This window comes from Ambystoma mexicanum, chromosome 1q, assembly GCF_040938575.1.
Source record: "Ambystoma mexicanum isolate Mex_15411 chromosome 1q, UKY_AmexF1_1, whole genome shotgun sequence".
NCBI classification, from domain to species: Eukaryota; Metazoa; Chordata; class Amphibia; order Caudata; family Ambystomatidae; genus Ambystoma; species Ambystoma mexicanum.
The window spans coordinates 1,476,585,254-1,476,593,528 of NC_090922.1; the positions used below are offsets into that span (position 1 = coordinate 1,476,585,254).

At 48.6% G+C, this 8,275-nt stretch overlaps 1 protein-coding gene across 1 annotated transcript in view; it reads right to left on the minus strand.

Annotated features, from left to right (window-relative positions):
* Window positions 1–7,199, minus strand: part of LOC138549987 (integumentary mucin A.1-like) — a 260,935-nt gene extending 253,736 nt beyond the window's left edge. The window contains exon 1 of the mRNA XM_069642377.1: window positions 7,033–7,199. Within this exon, the coding sequence (XP_069498478.1) occupies window positions 7,033–7,096 (64 nt within the window). The 5' untranslated portion in view covers window positions 7,097–7,199. The remainder of the gene's footprint in view (window positions 1–7,032) is intronic.
* Window positions 7,200–8,275: the final 1,076 nt, after the last annotated feature.

Here is an 8,275-nt window from a genome sequence, read left to right on the forward strand (position 1 = left end):
GGAAAGGGCCCGGAGCACACACAGGCCTCTACGAGCAAAGGACTACCGCTCACTGAGGCCTACACACGCTGCTCCAGGGAGCGGGCAAAGGGCCCACAGCACACACCGGCCTCTACGAACAAAGGACTACCGCACTGAGGCCTACACACTGCTCCAGGGAGCAAGGAAAGGGTCCACAGCACACACAGGCCTCTACGAGCAAAGGACTACCGCACTGAGGCCTACACACACTGCGCCAGGGAGCAAGGAAATGGTCCACAGCACACAGGCCTCTACGAGAAAAGGACTACCGCTCACTGAAGCCTACACACACTGCTCCAGGGAGCAAGGAAAGGGCCCACAGCACACACAGGCCTCTACGAGCAAAGGACTACCGCACTGAGCGAGGCCTACACACACACTGCTCCAGGGAGCAAGGAAAGGGTCCACAGCACACAGGCCTCTACGAGCAAAGGACTACCACTCACTGAGGCCTACACACGCTGCTCCAGGGAGCAAGGAAAGGGCCCACAGCACACACAGGCCTCTACGAGCAAAGGATTACCGCTCACTGAGGCCTACACACACTGCTCCAGGGAGCAAGGAAAGGGCCTGGAGCACACACAGGCCTCTACGAGCAAAGGATTACCGCTCACTGAGGCCTACACACACTGCTCCAGGGAGCAAGGAAAGGGTCCACAGCACACACAGGCCTCTACGAGCAAAGGATTACCGCTCACTGAGGCCTACACACACTGCTCCAGGGAGCAAGGAAAGGGCCCACAGCACACAGGCCTCTACGAGCAAAGGACTACCGCTCACTGAGGCCTACACACACTGCTCCAGGGAGCAAGGAAAGGGCCCGGAGCAGGCCTCTACGAGCAAAGGACTACCGCTCACTGAGGCCTACACATACTGCTCCAGGGAGCAAGAAAAGGGCCCGGAGCACACACAGGCCTCTACGAGCAAAGGACTACCGCTCACTGAGGCCTACACATACTGCTCCAGGGAGCGAGGAAAGGGCCCGGAGCACACAGGCCTCTACGAGCAAAGGACTACCGCTCACTGAGGCCTACACACGGTGCTCCAGGGAGCAAGGAAAGGGCCCACAGCACACACAGGCCTCTACGAGCAAAGGACTACCGCTCACTGAGGCCTACACACACTGCTCCAGGGAGCAAGGAAAGGGCCCGGAGCACACACAGGCCTCTACGAGCAAAGGACTACCGCTCACTGAGGCCTACACACGCTGCTTTACTAGTGAGCGGCCAAAGGGCCCAAACACTGCTACAGAGTATGAGCAAAGGACCCTCCTCCCCCAACCAAGGCCTACACACAAACTCCGCCTGGGAGCACGGGAGGTAACCAATGTGCAAGGAGGCCTCTATACACTGATCCACAGGGCGAGCAAAGGACGCCCAGCTCACTGCGGCCTAGAAACACTGCTTTAGTGAGCGGGCAAAGGGCCCAAACACTGCTACAGAGTATGAGCAAAGGACCCTCCTCCCCCAACCAAGGCCTACACACAAACTTATACCGCCTGGGAGCACGCGAAGTAACCATTGTGCAAGGAGGCTTCTATACACTGATCCACAGGGCGAGCAAAGGACCCCCAGCTCACTGTAGCCTAAACACTACTCCTGCAGGGGGCAAAGCAAACAAATGAGCGCTGGGCCAACAGACAGTTCCAGAGGACGAGCAAAGGCCCTATGCCTGCTCCCAGGAGCAGTGTGTAGGCCCAAACAAGCAGGGGCCGCACTGTTGTAGCAATGTTTATACGTCTGTCTTAATTGGGTCCTTTGCATTCTCCCCGAGACCTGGACCCTACTTCACAGGACAGAGGACCCTGGCATACGCAGGGCCTATACGAACACTGAACCACAGGACAAGGCTACAGACAAGTAGTATTCTACATGTCAGGGTGTTGGTGTTGAGGAAATACATTCTTCAGAATGTGAGACCATTTAAACTGAACTGACTGTAGTGCTGGACCCAAGTGGTCGTACCTGTGCATGTTACCATCTTGTACCTAGCACTAAAGGCACTTACCTCACTAGGTGGTCTTGTGGTACGGACTCTACCACACACTGCTACACAGGGAAAAAAAACATGACGCACTTAGGCACACACTGCTGCAATGAGCAAGGAAATGGAGGCCCATACATGGGTGCACAGGGGAAAGGCTCTCAGTACGCACAGGTCTGCCCACAGTTACTGCTACACACGGAAAGGGCCCAGCTGGCTGAGGTATAAACACACTGCTCCAATTGCTAACACACAGGGTCGGGCTGTTCGTGAACTGGGCTTCGCCTCCCGCAAGGCATAGAATAAATACTGTGCTCGGCAGCTCCACTAAACAGGGAGCCCCGCGTCACCCCCAAAAAAAAACACCACACATATCCAATCCCACCATCAAAACTTAAAGTCCACGGAGGAAGAAGACGAGAAGCACCAGTAGTGCAAGCCGCACAGAGGCGCTCTATGTGTGTGTTGTGGCAGATCTGCGCTCTGCCGACCAACGGCAGATATTCCAAAACTCCAGAATGGACTCCATTCCTAGTTATTGGTGGTCCTAAAAGCCATAAAATATACGTATTGCGTGCACTTTATAAATCCTTAAATATAAAACACATCGTAAAAAATGAGACCCTTATTGGATTTAGTGTAACTTTGCATTACCAAAAATAATAAATTAAAAAAAACAATACTTTTTAAATGACTTTTTATTTGACTAAAATTAGCCCAGTTAGCGTGAGAACTACCCTTTTTCTCCCTGATAATTCCTTTTACTGACCTTCCAAAAGGAGGGAGTTCAATACTTCTGCCACACAATGTGATATGGAGCCACAGCGCTTAACAACGAATGAACAGGGAGGGAGATAACCAGCCCTTGCCAACTAAGGCAAGGGTGACAAGATCCCTGGGGTTTTATGAGGGCACTGTGAAGGACCCTTTCAGTAATCAAAGTTTATACTACCGCCAACAGATGCCAACAGATGCAAGACGAAACAAGGATTGGCAGTGCCAACAGTCTGGGCCTTTGCGTAGGCATGGGAGGCACTTGCCAGGCACTGCCGTAGTGGTATTAACTGGCTATCAATGGTAGCAGGTGAGAAAAAGGTGCGAGTACCCGAGCATCTAATAGCAGTGCCTGGCAAATGCCTAATACTTACACACAAGCCAAAACTGTTGGCTTTTCCAGTGATTATTTTAATAGGACTTCAGTGAAGGACCTAGTCAAGAAATTGTTATTACACTGGTAGCACGTTTACAAATCCAATTAAGTCATTCACTCTCTGAAGACAGCTGTGAAAAAACACTGGCAGGCACTTCAAGTGCAAAGTTTGATGCTAAACCTTGATTAAAGCAAGCTCAAAGAGTTCCTGTGAGGTGGTATTTTGGGAGTGGAGGGGCAGGAACCGGGTGGGAATGGCCATAGGCAGTCAATGGGCAGGCAAATAGCCAAACAACTACAAGATTTGTGTCCCTCCTCATATGACATTTCTCCCCATCTGTACCCTAATGGATCTGTTTCGGCTTATGGGTGGCACCTAATAGCCTAAACTAAAAGACATGACAACGGTCCTTCTGCTACACAGACTGGCTTAATATACCGAGACTGGCCACGCCTCTTGTGCGATTCAGAAGGGAAGTTTAGCCAACGCGATTCCAGAACACCTTATTGCCTATTGACCCCGAGAACAACACTTTCCGCACCCCAGAGCTCAGCATGTCCGTATCTCACACTATTACCCCCACCCTTTTGTACAGCTTGCTAGGTTCTATATAAACACCGCCTACGTGATGCCCAGCTCTTTATCAGAGGTTTAGGTAGAAGGGTGTGCCATCTAGATAAAGAATGCATACACTGCACCCACTAATATATATTGTACTTAAAGTGGAAGTTCACTCTAAAATGTTATTGTTTCAAAAGATGGGCCATATTAAAAAATATATAGAAAAAATATTTGTAAAGAAAGTTCCTATGTAAAATTATGAGCAAATAAGGCTCAAAGTAAAACATTTCAAACACTAGGAGACATTCATTTTGTGAAATGAATGAGCCTCCTCTGCTTGTGTTAAGCTGTGCTCTTGCCCAATAATGACGCAATAGCCACCTACTGGTAGCTTTTGCTTATTACAACCAGAGAGCAGAGAATGCGGTCAGGCTCCTTCCTCCTATGTGCTGCTTTTCCTGTTTTCGCGGGCTCCCCTGAGTGGGGGGAGCCCGGGAAACTTAAATCAAAAGTCCAGGCAAATATGATAGCTGTGGCTTTCGTTTCAAGTCTCCCGAGCTCCCCCGAGCCGGGGGAGCCCTGGAGACTTAAAGTGAAATTACGGCAATTATAAATACAACCCGGTTATATTTATAATTGCTTGTACATTCTTTTAAGTCTCCTAGGCTCCAACAGCTGGGCGAGCCTGGGAGACTTAAGAAGGAAGTCCAGGCAATTAGGAGTACTTCGCCAGCTGCGGGCAGAGTCTTCATAATCCCGCAACTTTCGTTTTCAGTTTCCCGTGCTCTGGAAAATACTGCTTTAAAATCGACATGATGTGCTTACATGTAACATTTTAACATTATATCCAAGCCTGCTGTTCATAAATACAATCTTTCTTTTCTACTATATTAGAACAGAGACAGATTAATTCTTAATCTAATGCACACAAATAGGCCACAGTTAACATAGGAAACCAGTGTTCACTGCTACAAAAATGAAAAAGACCTTTCTCTTTACAGGCTGTAATTTTATATAATGAAATGTAGTCTCTTTATTCCTGATAAATGCAATCTTTCACTTGACTTTATTTCTTAAATGTCAGGCATCATTCCTCCTTGGTATTTTTCACATGCCTATCCTTTCGAAGTATATTCTCACATGTGTACTGTTGCAGTTTTGAATCTGCAAAAAGGTGCCTTTTACCAGTTAACACGAAGTCAGCATCTGCAGCACCTGTGTCTTTTTGTTTGCCTCCATTGGACACAGCCGAATCACAGTCCTAATGCCCACGCTCCTTCAACTCTGTGTCTTTGTATTTTATTTTAAAATGGCTTTTATATTTCAATGGAACAGCACATTAGCCAGTGTCATTCTCACAATAGGGGCCTAGCATGGCCTCTCTGTCTGTTGCTCAATTTCTACCCCAGAGGGGTATGATTTTATATTGGAAACTCCTAGCGTAGAATATTTGGGGAAAGTGTTTTTACTGAGGATGCCTTTTTTGGGAAATGACCCCCCCTTGCAGCCATTTCCCAGACAATGTTATCACTGGACACCAGTTAAAGTTAACCAATTGAAGGAAACAAAAACCTGTGTAATATGCTGGATGGTAGGTGCGAAAACAACTAACTCGGAACCACCTCCTGGCTGTCCTACATGGTATGAACTAGGAGGTTATTGCCGATGTCACCTGATCTCATACATGTGCTAATGGGCTGAGAAAATGGGGGCCTTTGAGTTAAGGTGGTTGTCACCCCCAACACCTGCCAAATTGAATGATTTTTGCTGCGTTTAATTGGTTCATCTTAAATGTGTCTCAACTATAGTTTTTTCCCACTGATTTTCAAGGGTTTTGTTAATACTATATAATTCTGCACCTGTATACGTAAATAGCCTTGGCTTTGGCGATACCCATTAACCACTGTTCACTTTGAAACCTTGAGGCAAAAGGCTATGGCCACTTCACCCAACATTGAGTAAGTTTGGCACTGGCCAATGCCACTTTTCCTCCATGGCAAAGGTCTACTTTAGTAATAAACAACCATGTCCCACTGAAAACGGCCTACGGATGCGATAACTGACACTTGCAGCCACAGGGGGATACACGACCATGGGCACAGGCCACACCCCAAGTCCAATGCCACTTTCCATGCATTAGCCCAATCGGCTGTGTGTGCTTGCACTTTTCCAGCCATTATAGTAAAAGACTGTGTGCCCATCACGATAAAATCCATGGCAGAGTTTTCTTGCTTATTCTGTTTCTTTTATTTTAATACTGCAAGACTTCCCATGGGAATTTCCCACAAGAACCCATGTGCTGGCAGCTCGTTACCGTGGGAATTATTCTTGCGTAAATGCAATGTGTTATGATTCTCGCACTAAATTGAAAACACCATTGAGACCCCACATTTTTTTTTTAAAGGTCGTGTTTTAAAATATCCAGTGGGCACAGCCAAAGGCAATGGCTTGTAACCCGTAAAAAACAATGATATAACAAAACCCTTGAAATTCAGCAGATGCCGTTAGTCATCTCGGTGCATTCCCATTGCAAAGCCTATGAGCACATCCATATTGTAAGAAAAGGGATTCACAAAATGACATACAACATGGCATTAGGGGGGACATCAACGGGAGCATGCTGGGTTAAGCTGATCATGCCTTCCCACATCCGCTGAATTTTAAGGGGTTTGTTGCGTTAAATCTGTGCAACTTAACTAAAGGTTTTTTCAATGTATATACACACACAATAGAGTACCTATGCTTCAAGGGCAGTGCACACATCCCTCAGGTACAAAAGCACCATCCACCACAGGGGCACATATAAATACACTGAACCTATGCACTCCAATGCCCCCTATTGCACAATAGCAAATACCCAATCTGCTACAGAGGTAAATACACGACTATAGAAGTGCCATGCACCAATTTAATTAGAAGCTGCAAAGTCCTCTAAAGACCGGTATCCTATTTTATATACACATATATATATATATATATATACACACAACAGCACCCATATTGTATCCTCACAGTGGCCCTATAAAGGATGCACATCTATTGACCCATAAGGAAATAAGCCCTTAGCGTGCCCCATATAAACCTACATAGAATGTGCCAGACAGTGCTGTATAACGGTCTTCTATCCTTGACACGACTACACTGACCCTATAGCGCGCCACTATCCCGTTTCATATGCGTATAGACTGCGCCCCCTACAGCATTAAGCCCCATGCATATAAACGTGCGGTACTAGAGGACTGCATGGTGTGTACCACGCAAACGTGCATGCCATGCACTGCGGCCACCCCATAGGCGGAGGGACACATGGCCTTACCCGCTCGCACAGCTGCCAGTACCAGCCAGCCGAGCAGAGGCAGGAGGCCCCTCGCCCGCCCCATCCCTGCGCGTCTCAGCGACCTCCCGTGACAGCCATCAGTCCCGCCCGCAATGAGCGACAACCAAACGCTCCCGGCCCCGGCACACAAAGAGAGGTTCTGGCCATCGGGCCCGCCCCCGCCGCTCCCGTTTGCCGAAGCCCCGCCCCCGCCGCGCCTTGCTGCAGCAGCCCCGCCTCCGCCGCGGCCCGGTTGGAGGAGCCACGTGCCAGCCACACCCTGCACGTCGCTTCATTGGAGTACCCTGGCTTCGGTCGCGCCTTCGCCTTGGCCGGTTGTCGAAACCACGCCCCGTCCACGTGCCCCTTGTATCCAAATGGAGGGGGGGTGGGGTCCGATTTCTGACACGGGCGAGACGTGTCTCCCTTTGGCTCCCCTTATTGGAGGGTCGGATCTTCGAGGCGCTCCATTGGAGAATCCGTCTATTCACGGGGGCCTATTAGAGTAAGCGCGTCTGGCCAGCATGGCCTGAAGGGTAGTAGGCAGAGCCTGGCCTCGCGCCTCTCCACCCCCTCCACCCCCTCCAATACTAAAGTGATATGAAATGATTACCCCGAGGCGCCCATGTTTTAGTTACGCGCCGAAGCCAGGATTTCACTATAATCATAATTTCAGACACTTGCCCATATGTGTTCTCAGCCCTAGCTGATGCATACAAACATGGATTACCTTAGCTTTAAACATAATACTCTATATTATACAGATTGCACTAACCACTTAAAAAATATGGCTAAAAAATAACTACATTGTGCTAAAGTAAGCACAAATCAACCCTTTTGCGGCACCTATTTGACATTAAATTATGGGCCGATTAGCACAAATTAAAAAAATACAGTGGGTGCACTTTTTCATTTACGCTCATTGCTGAACTACGCAGGTCACCTGAACAGAGGCACAAAGCGGCGCTGTCCAGTCCCTTGTGTGATGTCGTCATATAACGCCCTGGTCACGTGGAGAGGAACACGGGGCCGCAGGAAGGGGAGGGACAGGATATGACGTGTGTCAGGCAGTTCCTGAGTAGGGGGATACGAATAAAGATGTGTTAATGAAGACTCCGCGTCCGTCCATTATTTGAATGTGAGAAGTGCGTGTAGAGATCTTTACACATCTCGACACTGGCGACGAGCGAATTCACGCAGTACAACTACTTTCCCGGCGCTTCAGGCGCAACGGCAGTGTACG